The sequence below is a fragment of the Nycticebus coucang genome, chromosome 8, assembly GCF_027406575.1.
Source record: "Nycticebus coucang isolate mNycCou1 chromosome 8, mNycCou1.pri, whole genome shotgun sequence".
Lineage (NCBI taxonomy): Eukaryota > Metazoa > Chordata > Mammalia > Primates > Lorisidae > Nycticebus > Nycticebus coucang.
In genome coordinates, this window is record NC_069787.1 from 94,118,358 (window position 1) to 94,134,802 (window position 16,445).

Genomic DNA, 16,445 nt, shown 5'->3' on the forward strand with positions numbered 1-16,445 from the left:
TCAAAAACCACAAATAAGACCTTTAAATTCTTCTGCAGGACTTTGAGAAGATATTTCACTGAGGTTGGATGAATGAGATGAAATCTTCAGTTATGGATACTGTGGTTGGGGATCTCCCCACAGTCTCAGCGGACTTTCAGGACCTGCTTGCCGAAACAGAACATATAAACCGTGTTCTCTGTATCTTAAGGGAGGTACGGGAACAAGCTACTGGTCATGGAATGATGGAAATCCCCAAATTTGGGATTGGAGTTCAGGCTTGTGGAGGTCTTGTTGGGGCTCATACTTGTGGACCTTATAAGGACTGGACAGGATCCTGACTAGTCTGTATCCATATCCAGTGCCCTTTGTGCCCACATCCCACTAATGACCAAGCTCCATGTCTGGGTCCCACATACCAGGTTTTTCCCAGGGCCATTTGCCACATTGGTATCCCAGTCCAATCCTGTGTCCTGGGGTTTCCCAGCACTTTGCAGACCCTGGGCCCCAACTGATACCCAACCCTAGAGTGCACTGCACCAGAGGCATAGCATAGTGGTAGTATAGCATAGACAGACATCAAGAAGCACGTCCACACCCATACCAGCCCTGTGCTAAGTCTGCAGTTGCAAGTGCCCAGCCAGCCCACCACAAAGGTACCTACGTTGAGCACCACTCTGCAGTACACCTGCCACTGCAACTATTTCCTCATTATCTGGTGCTACCAAAGGATTCATTATGGCAGCATCACCAGGTCCTACAGGTCTGGATTTGGCCTTCTCAATGGGGTCAAGGGCTGCACAACTTCCCCTAGTTCCTTCAGGGAACCCTGTGGACTTTGTGGTTCTATGTCATAGGATGAGGTAGTTGTCCCACCAATGCTGAGTGGTAGTGCCTGGGACCAGTAGATGTCCATCCAGCCCTCCAGAGCCTTATGACTTGCACAGAGCAGAAATGTGAAATTTTACAGGCCCAGACTGGAAATCAGCCTGCTTGCACAAGTCCCTGGCACCACTTCCAGGAATGTCAAGAGAAATATGACCAAGTGGAAAAGCCAGGCAGCAGCCAGCAAGGCCCAGCTTCGAATGGGGAGTGGTAGGGTTTACCAACCAAGCCTAGAGAAAGAACTGTAGCAGCTTGTGGCACAAGCTGACAGCACAGAGGTAACACAGACTGCAGTGTTGGTGACCACAGCAACCTTAGGCAGATGCCACAAAAGGGTACAGTGTGGTGGGCTCAGCAGCAGCAGAGCTGCAGTAAGAGATGAACAGAGGGCTAGATGCAGTGGCTCATGTCTGTCCCAATATTTTGGGAGGCCAAGGTGGGATCATGTGCAGCCAGAAGTTCAAGAACAGCCTGGGCAACATAGTGAGACTCTCATCTAAAAAAAAAAAAAAATTAAAAAATTCGCTGGCACAGTAGCTCACACCACTTTAAGCCTAGCTCTCTGGGAGGCCAAGGTGAGAAGATTGCTTAAAGATCAGCCTAAATAAGAGCAAGACCCTGTCTCTACTAAAAATAGAAAAATTAGCCAGGCATTGTGGCAGGTACTACTCAGGAGGCTGAGGCAGGAAGATCACTTGAGCTCAGGAGTTTGAGGTTACTGTGAGGGAGGCTGATGCCATGGCACTCTAGCCCTGGTGACAGAGTTAAGACTCCATCTCAAAAAAAAAAATTAAAAATTAGCTGGGTGTGGTACACACGCATGTAGTCCTACTTATTCAGTAGGCTGAGGTGGGAAGATCACCTGAGCCCAGGAGTTGGAGGCTGCAGTGAGCACTCTAGCCAGCCAAATTGCTATTTAAAAAAAAAAAAAAGGCTTGGCTGGCACCTGTGGCTCAAGGAGTAGGGTGCCAGCCCCATATACCCAGGGTTGCGGGTTCGAACCTGGCCCCAGCCAAACTGCAACAACAATAAAAAAAAATTAATTAATTAAAAATTAAAAAAATAAAAAAGGGCGGCGCCTATGGCTCAGTGAGCAGGGCGCCAGCCCCATATACCGAGGGTGGCAGGTTCAAACCTGGCCCCAGCCAAACTGCAACAAAAAAATAGCCAGGCGTTATGGCAGGCGCCTGTAGTCCCAGCTACTCAGGAAGCTGAGGCAGGAGAATCGCCTAGGCCCAGGAGTTGGAGGTTGCTGTGAGCTGTGTGACGCCACGCCACTCTACTGAGGGCGATAAAGTGAAACTCTGTCTCTACAAAATAAAAAATAAAATAAATAAATAAATAAATAAAGGCTCGGCACCTATGGCTCAAGCAGCTAAAGCGCCAGCCACATACACCTGAGCTGGCGGGTTTGAATGCAGCCTGGGCCTGCCAAACAACAATGACGGCTGCAACCAAAAAATAGCCGGGCATTGTGGCGGGCACCTGTAATCCCAGCTACTTGGGAGGCGGAGACAGGTGAATTGCTTGAGCCCAGGAGTTGGAGGTTGCTGTGAGCTGTGATGCCACAGCACTCTACCCAGGGTGACAACTTGAGGCTGTCTCAAAAAGAAAAGGGGGGGGGTGGCACCTGTGGTTCAAAGGAGTAGAGTGCCAGCCCCATATACCGGAGGTGGTGAGTTCAAACCCAGCCCCGGCCAAAAACTGGAAAAAAAAAAAAGGGCAGCACCTGTGGCTCAGTGGGTAGGGCACCAGCCCCATATACCGAGGGTGGCAGGTTCAAACCCGGCCCCAGCCAAACTGCAACAAAAAATAGCCTGGGTGTTGTGGCTGGTGCCTGTAGGAGCTGAGGCAAGAGAATCACCTAAACCCAGGAGTTGGAGATTGCTGTGAGCTGTGACGCCATAGTACTCTACCAAGGGTTATGAAGTGAGACTCTGTCTCTAAAAAAAAAAAAAAAGCCAGGTGTGGTGGCTCACAACTATTACCTTAACACATTGGGAGGCTGAAGCTGGTGGATTGCTTGAAATCAGGAGTTGGAGACCAGCCTGAGCAAGAGTAAGACCCTGTCTCTCCTAATAATAGAAAAACTAGCTAGGTGTTATGGTGTATGCCTGTAGGCCCAGCTACTCAGGAGGCTGAGGCAAGAGAACACTTGAGCCCAGGAGTTTGAGGTTACAATGAGCTATGATACCAAGGCACTCTAGCCTAGGGCAACACAGAGAGATTGTGTCAAGAAAAAAAAATGGACAGAAAAATGCATTCAGCACATGGTAACGATGACCACCCCCACCCCAAGTACTTGGCTGTACAGAGTAAAGGCCCAGCACAACCCTTTTGGCAGCCCATGCCTAACAGGCCCTCCAGCAGCATCACAGCTGTCAGCATCAGTACCAGGGCAGCAATTTCACCATTTCTGCAGGGTTTCACAACCAGGGATCTTTAGACTTCTCTGAAGCCAGGAGCCCCACCAGAATAAGCCATCACTGGTCATGGGGCTAGCTTTTTCCAGGAGCTCACTGCCACCCCTACAAAGCTGAAGCTGAGGGCGGCGCCTGTGGCTCAGTGAGTAGGGCGCCAGCCCCACATGCCGAGGGTGGCAGGTTCAAACCCAGCCCCAGCCAAACTGCAACAAAAAAATAGCCGGGCGTTGTGGCGGGCGCCTGTAGTCCCAGCTGCTCAGGAGGCGGAGGCTAGAGAATCGCCTTAAGCCCAAGAGTTAGAGGTTGCTGTGAGCCGTGTGACCGCCACGACACTCTACCGGAGTAGAAAAAGCTGAAGCTGAGGATTACTAGCACGGCCCTTCATGAACCTAGCTCCATGAGCTTGGAGACAGCAATAGACTACCGCCCCCAGGACCTGCTCCACATCTTCCTGTATGAATCCGTCTCTGACTTCTCTAAATATTTGTTGCGTGAGTACTTTTTTTTTGTTTGAGACAAAGAGTCTCAACAAACTGTCACCCTGGGTAGAGTACCATAGCATCATAGCTCACAGCAACCTCTAACTCTTGGGCTCAAGTGATCCTCTTACCTCAGTTTTTCTTTCTTTTTTTTTTTTTTTTTGTAGAGACAGAGTCTAACTTTATGGCCCTCGGTAGAGTGCCATGGCCTCACACAGCTCACAGCAACCTCCAACTTCTGGGCTTAAGCGATTCTCTTGCCTCAGCCTCCCGAGTAGCTGGGACTACAGGCGCCCGCCACAACGCCCGGCTATTTTTTGGTTGCAGTTTGGCCGGGGCCGGGTTTGACTCCACCACCCTTGGTATATGGGACCGGCGCCCTACTGACTGAGCCACAGGGGCCACCCTTACCTCAGTTTTTCTATTTGTAGTGGAGACATGGTCTCACTTTTACTTAGGCTGGTCTCAAACTTGTGAGCTCAGGCAATCCACTTGCCTCAGCCTCCCAGAGTGCTAGGATTACAGGTGTGAGCCACTGCACCTGGCCTCTCAGGGACTCTTTTTTTTTTAGAGACAAAGTCTCACTTTGTCACCCTCGATGCAATGCCATGGCATCACAGCTCACAACAACCTACAGGTCTTGGGTTTAGGCATTTCTCTTGCCTCAGCCTCCCAAGTAGCTGGGACTATAGGCACCCACCAAAATGCCCAGCTATTTTTTTGTTGCTATTTGGCTGGGGGCAGGTTCGAACCCGCCACCCTCGGTATACGGGGCCAGTGCCCTACCCACTGGGCCACAGGCACCTCCCTCTCTCAGGGACAAAATAGGCTGTCAGATCTCAACATACTCCCTCCAACAGGAACTCAGATCTAAGATTAGCTCTAGTCCTCTCTGCCTGTCCTCTTTTCAGAACAGAATCTTCCCCACAGCTTCACCATAGCAGTTTTCTCCCTGCTCTGTTCACCCCTGAGGGATGCGTATGGTGTTGAAACTACAGTAAAGACAGACCTGAGAACAGAAAAGAAGGAAGATTCCCCTAGTGCCTCCTCTGCCCCCCAGGTGGTCGTCCCTGACTGCTGTCTGGCTGTCAGTCCCAGGCTGCTCCAGGGTCTGCACCTTTTATCCAATGCTGTCAGCTCCAGTGCTTCATGGTATATTGAGATCTTGACATTGATGCCAACCACAGGTGCCTCTATATTAGACCCAAAACCAGTGGGACCAAAGACTAGCAGGTGGCTCCAGAGAGTTGATGGCACTGGGGTCTTCATGAAGAGACTTCTCTCTCCATAGGACATGAGGTGGGACCCCAACACTTCCCTCAGATCAGAGCATTTCAGGTCTCTAAACACACGCATATGTGTACCAGATGATGGGGAGTGAGAGGAGGTGGCCCCAGCATATGGTGGATTATAGTCACTAAGTCTACTTATTTATTATTTATTTTTAAAATATATTTAAAACAGCAGCAATCACTTCCAAAATGCAAAAAAAAAAAAAATTACAATTTTTAGAATAAAATTATAACGTTTATAATGCAGGTCGGAAAGAATTGAAGGTGAAGGTACAACTGAGAATCAAATCACGCAGCACGGGAGGTGGCTGGAGAAGCCAAGGTCCATTGGTCAGGGGGTCAAGCTGGCAAGAGGTCACAAACTGTGAGGTCCCCACCCCCAAACCATACCCCTCAGCTTCCCATTGACTGAGCCAGTGTCCTCTGGGTTAGAAAAGGAGAAGCAGCAAAGGAGTTGGCCCTTTGTGGGGAATCCCCCAAACCCCGTCCCCCATCAGCCAGGGACCTGCTAATCGACCTCCTCCATGTTGCTGTAGGTGGGGGCTGGGCGATCCACAGGGGGGGCGAAGCGTTCAGGGGCTGTCCGCGTGGGGGCCACCTCGGGGGCCTGGCCAGGGCCTAGTCCCTGCAACAGAATATGAGGACAGGGGTTGGGGGCTGCCCTGCATGCTGCCTGGCATCCCGGGGGTGCTGGCTTGGAGCCCCGGCACCCAAGGGAGGGCCCCAAGGCAGGCGCAGACAGTGGCATTGAGACAGAGAGACAAGATTGGACCTGAATAGTCTGGCTTTATTAACACTTTAAATACAGGAAGTAGCTTGGGCAGGGCCAAGCCCCAGGCCAAGGGTCAGAGCAGCAGGAGAAATGGACAGACAGCCAAACGGATACCCTCCCTAGGATGCTCTGCCCCTGCAGGGGGTCACAGTCCCCACCCTTTCCCACTAGCTGCATACACTGTGGATCAAAGCCCAGAGGTGTTTCTCATGACAAAGGCAGGCACTGCCTGGCAGGCAGGTGAGCCAGTTCATAGCAGCTGCCTGCAGGCGAGCTCATCTCCAGTGACTCTGGGATACCAGAGGATAGAACACGTTGAGCACGAGGGCCACCAAAGCCGCCACGGTGCCCAGGACAAAGTACCGGAGGCAGCCCTCATCTGGTGTGGTAGGGCCACGTGGTGGGGGGCCCACCCAGTCTTGGGGCCCCCAGGGACCCAAGGGCTCAGGCCCCTCGGGCACCAGCTCCTCCTCAGCCTCCAGCTCCTGCCAAATCCGGGAAGCCTATAGTATGCGGAAATGGTCATCAGCACCCAAGGGGTGTGGAGACCCAGTGTCCCTGAGACCCTTGGTCATGACAGTCCTGCCTATGGTGAATGTGGCTAACCCACTGCATTCCAGATCATATAGCAGGGAGGCAGGCAAGTGGCCAACCTCAGGGTTATTGAGACTGATAGCTAAGACAGAGCTAGGTAGGAGAATCTTGACAGCTTTTTGGCCTCCTCAAAACAGCTTCCCATTCCACATGCAGCTCCCCATCAGTTTGAGGCTATCTGGCCAGTTTTTTTTAGCCCAAGTTTCCAAGAGGGACTGACTCATGGAAGACAGGGCTGCCAATCTCAGGGTAATCTCCTTGCTCCCTCCCACCCATGTCCAGATCCTGACGAGTTTTCTGCAGGAATTCTTCTGAGGCTGATAGGACTCAAGGGAGGAGAAGGGGCAGAAAGGAGGCAGACATTCCAGGAAAGAGATGTGACTATGCCCACAAAATGGCCTGTGGCACACCATGTTGGTAAAAGAGACAGAAGACCCCGAAGGCTCAGCTTCAGAAGACGCTCACCTCAGAGAGTAAGACAGCCACCAGAGGCCATGGCCAGCCCATACTGGCCTTGTCCTGAGTGCACGCCAGAATATAGGGATGATCACAAGTGAGGGTCTGTGGGCTGGCATGTGGGGAACATGTGGAGGAATAAGGTATAGTCCAGTCACAGTACAGTGGCCAGAAAGGTTCAGAGTATTTGTCTGACCTGTGCCAAGTAAGTGCCTATGTGCACGCCACTAGATAAAGCTTTGACGTAAGGAAATCCTATTTGCAAATCTAACATATCTCAAGGGTTAAGAGGCCTGTGGCTGAAGGAGAGGAAGCTATATCCCCCAACCCTACCCTAATTTGCGATTTATCACCCACGAACCTATAAAGCCTCCCCCATGCCTCACCTGGCTGACAGCAACCTCAGCTGCAGGGCTGAGGTCTGGGTGGTGCTCAGAGTGACCTGCTCTGGGGATCCTCTCCACAGGAGAGTTCCGCCGACGGTAGAAGAGTACATAGGCATAACGTGTCACGACCTGGCTCTCGTCTACAGTTGTCACCGTGCTGTCATCAAATAAGCGCCAGCCTATAGTAGGGTGGGAAGAGTGTGAACACAGCCTGTACCACCACCCCTACCACCTACCCTGCTGGCAGTGTGTGTCCTCACCCACGTCACTGCGCTGACTGCTTCTATCATTGGGCAGACGTGCACAAGCAGTGTAGTGGCCACCAATCATGCCCCCATAATGGTTGATAACAGCATACAGATCGTAGCTGGGCAGCTCTTCTTTCTGACCGATGCAGAACTTGCTCAGGTCCAAGTTCCTGCAGTGCAGTCAGGGAGACGAGAGACAGTCATCAGGTGCTCAAGATGCCCAATCAGGCCGCTCCACCTGCCCACAATCACCAAGGATCCATCACTCACCGAACAGGAAACTCCACCAAGTCATTGATCTTGTCACGCCAAATGAAACTACGAAAGGAGAAGCGCTTGAGCTGCACAATGAGCACATTTGGCAGGCGCCACAGCAACAGCTGCTTGGAGGCTTCACGGTGCTGTTTGCACTGTGGGCAGTACCTGGTAGGGGAGAGAGGTGAGGTCAAGACCTGCCAAGTCTCTCTTCCACCTGCCTCATTACCTGTCTGCTGCCCTGTTCTCACCAGGCCTCCTCGGGTGCCAAGACCTCAGGCCGTGTAAAGAGGTTGAGGCACTGGTCCAGGGTGAAGTGGCCAGCACGGGCAGCCTCACCAGCAGAGCCTGGATCCTCAGCACATTCCAGCTCCTTGGAGGCTACCAACACAAACTCTGGCAGCCGCTCATTGTTCCGCCAGACCAGAGCCAGGCTACAGTCATCACCCAGCTCCAGTGGAGTCTCTCCTGGAGATGGAAAGGGAGACAGGTCATGAAGCTGTGGAGAATAGCCAGCTCAACCTACCCCATGGCTCCTCCCCGTGGTCTCAGACACCTTTGTCCTCTAGCCGCTGCTCTCGGTTGGATGCATCAATTTTATAGATGAAGAACTGGGGTGTGTGGGCATTCATGGCTTCACTTGGGTGTTGATACCCGGGCACTGCAGCTGAGAGAGAACACGATAATCAACGTTTCTCAACCCACCAGGCCCTAGACCAGCTTCTTCCAGCCTTTCTTACCTTCCACCCCAGCTCCCAGAGCCTTTTACCAGATCTTACCTTCAGGCCGGGACACTCTCTCACAAGCAGCCAAGGAGCCAACTTCAATGGGCACACTGGTTAGCATTTCAGAAGAAATTCCACTGGTGCTGGGCCCAGGACCCCGATCAGATGCTGCCCACGCCCGGGGAATCCCTGTGTCCCCCTCAGCCACGGGGGTCACCAGCTGGAGCTCAGGTAGCTGAAGGGAGTCCCTCTCACTGTCTCCAGCCTCCAGGGAGTTAGTAGAGAGCAGTGTGGTACAGCCAGGGCCCTGGGACTCTAAGGCTATGCGGCCAGGCTGGAAGGGTGGTTGGAATACACTCACAGAGTACCTGACAAAAGACAAAAAAGCAAGTAAGAATCCTGACCAGCCCATCACATTACCTCTGTCCCTACCCACCCCACTCTAATCCAACCATTGGGCCCTTACCGGGCATAGCCCTCTAGCAGCTGAGCAAGTCGGGCATAAGTGAGGCGTGAAGCAGGTACGCTGACCAGGAAGGGATAGCCAATGTTTTCAGGGCGGCAGAGGCCCTTGTGGTCAGGCCAATGAGTTTTCTGGCAGAGCCTGGAGGGAAGGTGAAGGTAAGGGTATATAGCCTTAGCCCCACATCCTATGACTCCATATTGGGGGCTAGTCTAAGGTCCCAGAAACTAGGTATGCCAGCCCTGCCTCCCCTAGGGCCTGGTAAAGTAGGGTGGCAGATAGAGGACTTAAAACATATATGCCTTTGTCTGGAGGTGAGGGGGCAGGGTGGTAAGTGAAAGACAGAGAGGAAGAGTAGGGGTAGCCCATGGGGGTCCTCACTGGTTGCAGTAGCCCACACGGTAGCACCGGGTACAGCGCTTCAGCTTTTCATCCTCCGACTGTTGCTTCCGCTGGCAGGCTGCACACTTGGAGATGGGGATGCTGGGTACCTGGGGGCGCTAAAGTGGGTCATCTGGCTTAGCAAGATCAGGCAGATAAGTCCCCACCCAACCAGAGCCTTGTGCCTTCCTATCTGCCCCCACTCACCTGTTGTACCTCTAGCACCACTACCCGTTCCTTAGCCAGCTCTGGAGATAGCAGCTCAAAGCAGAGGAGCATGTCTGATGGGGACACAGTGTCCAGAGAGTGGGAGGGCAGGAACACACGATGGAAGCGATTCTTAATTACCTGGGGACCAAGAACACACAGATTTCACATAAGGGATCCTTAGTCCTGCCTCAGAGTATAAGGAGAAGGCCTGGCGTCTATGTGAACTAAGGTGGGCCATAAGTGGGACAATATCTCCACTTGCACCGGTCTTAGTGCCCAATGCCATAAGAAGCCTGATGCATCAAAAATCTTGAAAGACCAGGCTGGGGCAGGCATCAACCATACTGGCTCTCCACACCAAGGGCCTCTATCCTGCTATAACTAGTGGGGTGCTCCTAATACTGCAACATATTACCATGGATGGTCCATATTAGAGAATCATCCTCCTTACTCTTAGGCCCTAAGAAAAACAGCACTGTTAAGCTAAAGGGTAGAAACCTTTGAGAAGGGCAGCACACAGATCTGGGATAAAAGGACAGCAGCAGGATGGAGAACCATATTAAATGGAGAGACAGTCTTGCAGCTCAGGTTCCTTGTCTAAGGAGAGAGAAGCTGTTGGGGTCCACCATCAATCAAAAAGGGAAATAAACCCTAATAAAGGCTTTAACTAAACAGTGCTATATAGCCCAAACGCCTGGTTTCAACTATGCCTCAAATAAGAGCATACCACCTATTTTTGTGCAGTGATGTGCACATATGTGTGTATGTATACAGATGCCAACTGACTATACAAGTGTCTAAGCTATGAGTACACACATGTCCACATACATAAAAGCCAAAGGAACACAGATATACCTCAGCCAGGCGTAGGTTCTCAGGCTTCACATGGACACTCTGAGAAAGGGAGTCCAATACTTCACTTGCACTGGAGTTTTCCTTGCTAACACTCACCAGGAACTATGGCAAAAACGGCAGAATCAGTGGGGGAAGAGGACCAGGTACTCTGGGATAGCCAAGAGAGGTAGGGGCTTACTGCTCACCTTGATGGGCTTGCTGTGCGGCTCTCGGGCAAAATAAAAGACAGGAAGAACCTTTTGCTTTTGTGGCAAGGGCACCGGCAGATAAAGAAATGGGTCAAAAGTGATGGAGACCTGTGGATGCATAGGTGGACAGGATGCTTATGCCCAAAGAGCTCATGTAACGCATTCTAACCACGTTCAGGCCCCTCACAGCCATCCAGCAAACTCTCAGACTTGAGAACAGGAGGGCCCACAGAAAAAGAACAAGCCCTCTTTCTTAGCACAAGGAGATCTGCTCAGCTTAGCTTCTTTACCAATTTGTTCCTCACTTGTACCCTATATACATTTCCAATTTATAACCATGTCACTCACACCTTACCTCACCACATCTTTGAACCCAAACATCATTTTTACCTGAGTCAAGAACCCTACCCTTACTAAGATCTACCTGCCAGCTTCCTTGCACAAACCTTGCCCTGCAGCACCTAAAGATGCACATGCCTCTGAACCTAATCTGATTAGACTAGTTGAACTAAACTAGGGAACCCATCACACCTTAGCACACACGGGGCACACCAGCTTCGACTTGTACTGGCCCTGAAATAGGTCCACGATGAAAGAGTCATTCCTCATCTTGTGCCGTTGCCATGCTTCTTCAGCCACCACCTGAGAGGCAGAACAGTGAGAACTAAGAAGAGCTGGGGACTAAGATACACATGAAACATGCCCACTCACTACCTGCAACTCTGACCTCATCAGGTCGCCCATCTGAATCCACAGTCTCTGTGTAGGGCTTGTTCTGAATACGATTCAAGTCCTCATGCAGCCCATCCAGCAGGAAAGCCATGAATTCCTGGGCATCATGCTGTGCGTAGCCTGTGAACTGGCTGGCCTTGCTCGCCACAATGGCCTGGATGCAGGAGCCAAAGTGTGAGCATAAAGTCCTAGCACCCAATGCACACCCAGCTGGCTGGCCCTCCCACCCTCTCCAGCCAAGGGTGGTAGTGGTCACAGATTACCTTCAACTTGGAAGGCTGGAAGGCATGGTGGGTGCCCTTCCATAGCGCCCGAAGTAGCACAGCAAAGCCAATGGCCAGACGCCCACCAGTCCCTAGTGGGTTGTTGTAGTTGATCTCAGCCTCAAAAGAACGATCTAAGAAAAGCAGCCAATCAGATGTATGAGGGAGGAGAAAACCACCCCCCTGCCCATACCCCAGGCGCCAGGCCCTGTTCTCACCATGGAAGAAGTCCCGGAGTTCCCGAGTATTGGACAGAGACTGAATGACGCTGTTCATGAAGCAGGTGTTGCCTAAATTGACAAGGCCAGTGAAGCCTGGCAGACACACCTTCTTCTCTTCTTCCTCCTCTTCCTCTACACTGTCTCCACTCACTGGGCTATGGGGCATGGGTGGCACCATACATGTGGGCTTGGGCTGTGGGAGCAAAGGGGGTATGAGAAAATAGCCTTGAGACTCTTTAGTCTTCATTCTTGGCCCTTCCCATCACAAAATTCTCACCGAAGCCAGGTGTGGCTCTGGCTTTGGAGCTACATGCTCCATAGGGGTGCGAGCTGCCACACTGTCTAGCCCAGTGTCTTCAGATCGAGCCTTTGACTTGTCCTTCTCCACAGCCCGGGCTTCCTCCTGGCCTGTCATTGGGTGGGGAGCACCTCCTGGTGGGGCTGGATCCAGAGGGGTTGGACCTGTCGGCACGGCAACCTTTGCACCACCCACTGCACCTTAAAAAGGGGGAATGAGAGGGCTGGTGGTTAGCAGCATGTGGCAGAGGAGAGGGTCCTGGTCACGTACAGCTGGGGAATGAAGGGAGCTGGTGTGCAGACCTCGTGCAGCTGGAGCCTCCAGGCCCCCCCAGCGCTGACTCTGCCGCTTACGGAGGCAGATGTCGATGCGAGAGGCCGTGAAACAGAAGGTGCACTGCTCTGGCTCAATCAGGTTCCTATGGGAAAAAGCTGAAGTCAGTGATTCAGGTGCAATGGACATAAGGCTAGATGGGCCAGGGAGATGGAGCCCAGGGTGGGACAGGCACAGTGGTGGGGCTGGGCACCACCCACCTGAGCTTCACCTGCCAACGGAAGATGGTGTGGGGCCCACAGCCTGGGTGCAGCCTCAGGAAGTTCCCATCCCTGCAGAGGCAGAATAGGAAAAAGGATGAGAGAAAGAATATGAGACATACTGTCCCACCCAAAACACACTGTCTGCCTCATCACATCTGCTCACTCACTCACCTAGTCTGGAAGATGAGCGTGAAGTCCTGCTCACGGAAAAGTACTCGAGAAGTGTCCCTGCGGATCTCCTTCACATACACGTGTACCACCACCGAGTCTGGCCCCTTCTCATATGAGTCATTCTTGACAAATGCCAGGTTCACCATAGACTCGGGCTCTATGTCAAGACCATGGCTCGGTATGACCCAGGACAGGGTCTAGCCTGTAGCTATTCTACTCCCTACTCACCCACCAAACTTGGAACTCAATCTAGGGGTCTACCTGCCCATCCCCAGCCCCACTTTTACCATCCACCAGGGTCACAGCATCTGCTGCCACTGCCATCTCTTCCTTGCCACAGTCTTCTTTCCCAGGGTCTCTGCTCCGGGCCGCGATTGGAGAGACTGGGTCATTCCTGGGGCACACTGCCTTCTCTCCTGCCAAAAGGGCTAAGTTCTCCTCTGAGCCCAAGAGACAGGTTTGGGCGTTCAATGGTGGTACACGAAGCTGTTCTTCAACCTCAACCTATTCATGGCAAGATTGTCGGCAAGATCAACCCCAGGTATGGCAGGTGGCCCCCACTCTAGTCCACACCCTTTCCACTCATCTCCTATCACAAAACAGGCATCCAGCTCTCACCTGGGTAGCCGGGTCATCGAGGAAGGGTGGAGCATCACCCCGGGGTCCAGGGCCATCCCTGGATCCTTCCCCCTCTGGCCCTCTGCGAAGATGCACAGCCCTCTTGGCACTGGGCCCTGCCTGGGCCCCGGGGCCAGCCCCCGAGCCTACCTCGCCACGGCCCTGGGCCCGCTTCTGGTTTCGGGTCTCTTGCTTAGGCCGGCGGGTCTCAGGGCCTGGCTCCAGGGCAATGTGAGACAGCTCCTGCCCATTCTCCTCGCAGCGCAGTCCTGGCACCAGCTCATGGGTCCCTAGAGGTTTCTTCTGTCAAAGATATAGCAGTCAGACCCTGTTGACCACACTGGGTATCCCCACCCTATCCTACACTGGAACTCACCAGGAGAGAGGGCCACGTGAGCAGAGGCACCTTCTTGGGCAGTACCAGCTGCAGGAGGCCACCCTTGCGGGCCTGAACTTTGGTGCAAGAACTTTCTATCTCAGCATAGAAGACACCACCCCATTGCTGACCACCTACAGACGGAGTGGGGTCTGTGAGATGGGATGGGAGATATCAGAGGATTCAATATACTACTGCAGGCAGGGTAGGTGGACACACCTGGAAGCCGCACCACACAGTCTGTGTCTGTGAAAGCAGCATCCACCTCTTCCAGCCGCAGAGGACCTGCTCCCACACGAAGCTTAACAATTACCTCATCTGCACTCTGCCTCCAATCAAGCAACAACTCTGTAGGGGAAGTGGCAAAGAGATCACAAGCTCCTGATGGGGATAAGCAGGAAATAGAGACCCAGCCCTAATGAAAATGCTCCAGAACCCTTGCCTCCACTAGCAACTGGAAATGAAAGGCCCATTCATTACTCACCCTCTTTGTTCTGCTCCTCTTGAGGAGTAGACACTGATCCTGATGATAAAGGAGAAAACAAGGAGACAACAATGGGAGACAACATCCAGGATCCCATCACCCCAATGACCATCTTCTGGATCTCAGTCAAGTACCCAGACTTCAAAGCTGAGGCTCTACCTAACCTGTAATGGGTCTTTCTCTCCACATCAGACCAGACAGAGGGAATAGCAAAAAAAGTCATCTCTCAACCTCCAGTCTGTATACCTAAAGAGAGGGGAAGAAGAGAAGGCCACAAGCACTCTAGAAAATCACTCCCACCTTTCCTAGGATCTCCATCCTTGCTCTCCTGGTTTGCTCGATCCTTCTGCTTCTTTTTACAAGTACCCTCCTCCAGTCCTGGGGGCCCTCTCCTTTGGCCTGTGGCACTGGCCCCACCAGACATCTTGAGCCGCTTGGTTGACAGCCAGAGTGCCCCGGGGTCGGCAACTGCGTCTGGGTCAGGGCTGCGGCGCTTTCTTCCTGGCCCAGCTATCTTGGCAACTCTTTGTGGCCAAATTCTCAGCAAGGAACTGACAGCCTAACAAAAAGAAACCAATGATCACTGCCAAGGCCCAACAACTTATTGCTTGACTATAGCCAGGGTTTGGGAACGGAAGACACTCCTAATACTACCACCTGAAGTAGCCCTGGACACTCTAAGATTATTCTGAAGAGGGAATAAATAACATAAGTAGCAGCAACCACTTCTGGCCAAATCTAGATATCCACCATAAGACAGCCACAAAGCTAGAAACCTCACTAAGGAGGCATCAGGTCAAGGCAGTCATGGCCTGGGCCCAGGCTCCTCCACTAATCTGGAGAGAAGCCATGGCTTCAGACCACAAGGCTACACTCTGAGCAGGGCGCTCACTTTTCCTTCACTCTCACTGGCTGCTTAGTCACCACTGGAGAAGTAGGAGGTGGTGAAGGCCAGCAGGAAAGGAGACAAACCAAGAAGCAGCAGGAGGTCCAGGCTCTGTGGGGAAAACAAGCCCAGCCCAGGTATTGCCATTGCCCTGGGGCAAAAGCACCCCACCTGTCTCCTGCCAGTTCCTACCCTCCTCATAATCCTGCTCCTGTGCACTTATTGGTCTTTCTTCATAACAAGAGAGATACCTCTCCCCAGCTGCTGTCCCAAGCACAGGAGGACTGAAAAGGGTATCTAGATGTCACACTACCTCTTCAGCAGCAACCTTGCTCCAGTACCAGGGCAAGATGGGCATCCAGTTTGAGACTGGAATAGACATCACAAACTTCCTTCTCAGGGCCCTTCAGTCCATAGCTCTAAGCCACAGGGACTTGCTACCCAGTTTTCCACAGACCCTCTAGTAGATTCTGAACTATTTCTCCATCCAAAGTGAAACTCTTAAAACCAAATACTGAGATGAGGATGGCGACGAACCACACATCTGGGACCCCTAACAGCCTCAAGTCCATCCAAAGCCAGTAGCAGTAGAGTGACTGGTCTGTTTCGCTGCGTGTGTGTATGTGTGTGTGCCGAGGGGCTAGGATACCCTTTTGCGGGTCAGATGAGATACTGGTGGGCTGGATCTTTAATGGTGGCAGATCTAGAGCTGAAGGGCAGACAACTGCCGCCGCTGCCTCCTCCTCACACCCAAGCCCTAGCTGAAGGTCGCATCCGTCCCAAAGCTCTGGGACGTCAAGGCAGGAAACGGGCTGTTTGGGCACCTGAGCCGGCCTGCAACGACTGCGCGGGGTTACTGACCATAGACCAGTACCCTGGCCGAGCTGCTACCCAGCTCCGGTCTCCGAACCCTGGGCCCGCCACCACCTCCTCCAGGAAGCCGCCAGTCCTCTCTGAGGCAGGAAGCCAGCCACAGGCAACGCGTAACGGTCCCGCCGGCATTCGGTGTGCCTAGCACGCCACAAAACTCGAGGGGTCGGGGCTGCACGGCCCATGACCTTGAACAGACCTCCTATGGCCCGCGTCGCGGCCTCCCCGCTCTGGCCAAACCGGTGAGTTGCGGCCCGCCCCACTCACCGAGCGAGCCACCGCCGCCAGCCCTCTTCGGGCCCTGGCAACCCGCTTTCGGTTCCGGTTCCGGCGTCAGGTCGGTTCCGGTTCCGGCGCGCCCGTCCCCCGTCCCGGCGGAGCCGCCACCGCCTTAGCCCC

At 52.9% G+C, this 16,445-nt stretch overlaps 1 protein-coding gene across 11 annotated transcripts; it reads right to left on the reverse strand.

The window, feature by feature from the left end:
- Nucleotides 1-5,188: 5,188 nt before the first annotated feature.
- USP19 (ubiquitin specific peptidase 19) lies at nt 5,189-16,374 on the reverse strand. Of its 11 annotated transcripts, none has more exons than XM_053599068.1 (27): nt 15,490-15,630; nt 14,591-14,849; nt 14,291-14,329; nt 14,026-14,154; nt 13,807-13,940; nt 13,431-13,730; nt 13,100-13,316; nt 12,813-12,969; nt 12,639-12,710; nt 12,408-12,523; nt 12,085-12,299; nt 11,805-12,000; nt 11,587-11,720; nt 11,319-11,477; nt 11,123-11,233; nt 10,589-10,699; nt 10,404-10,505; nt 9,546-9,686; nt 9,339-9,457; nt 8,961-9,098; nt 8,549-8,862; nt 8,326-8,436; nt 8,021-8,237; nt 7,785-7,937; nt 7,527-7,684; nt 7,267-7,445; nt 5,189-5,683 (listed from the first exon to the last, which is right to left on the reverse strand). In XM_053599068.1, exons 1-27 carry the CDS (start codon nt 15,556-15,558, stop codon nt 5,567-5,569), a joined length of 4,167 nt encoding a protein of 1,388 aa, XP_053455043.1. In that variant the 5' UTR covers nt 15,559-15,630; the 3' UTR covers nt 5,189-5,566. The 11 variants fall into 11 exon arrangements, with proteins under 11 accessions (XP_053455043.1, XP_053455040.1, XP_053455042.1 ...); XM_053599065.1 differs by having other exon boundaries at nt 12,085-12,305; XM_053599067.1 differs by having other exon boundaries at nt 13,431-13,733; nt 15,490-15,629.
- Between the last annotated feature and the right edge of the window lie 71 nt (nt 16,375-16,445).

Bases quoted from the DNA above. Each gene is read 5' to 3' on its own strand.
- USP19 (XM_053599060.1), bottom strand. From the start codon at position 15,558: ATGTCTATTCCAGTCTCAAACTGGATGCCCATCTTGCCCTGGTACTGG. The intron at 11,721-11,804 runs GTGAGAACAGGG...TGCTTTTCTTAG, and splicing joins ACTCCGGGACTTCTTCCATG to ATCGTTCTTTTGAGGCTGAG. The intron at 10,506-10,588 runs GTGAGCAGTAAG...TTTTTGCCATAG, and splicing joins CGCACAGCAAGCCCATCAAG to TTCCTGGTGAGTGTTAGCAA.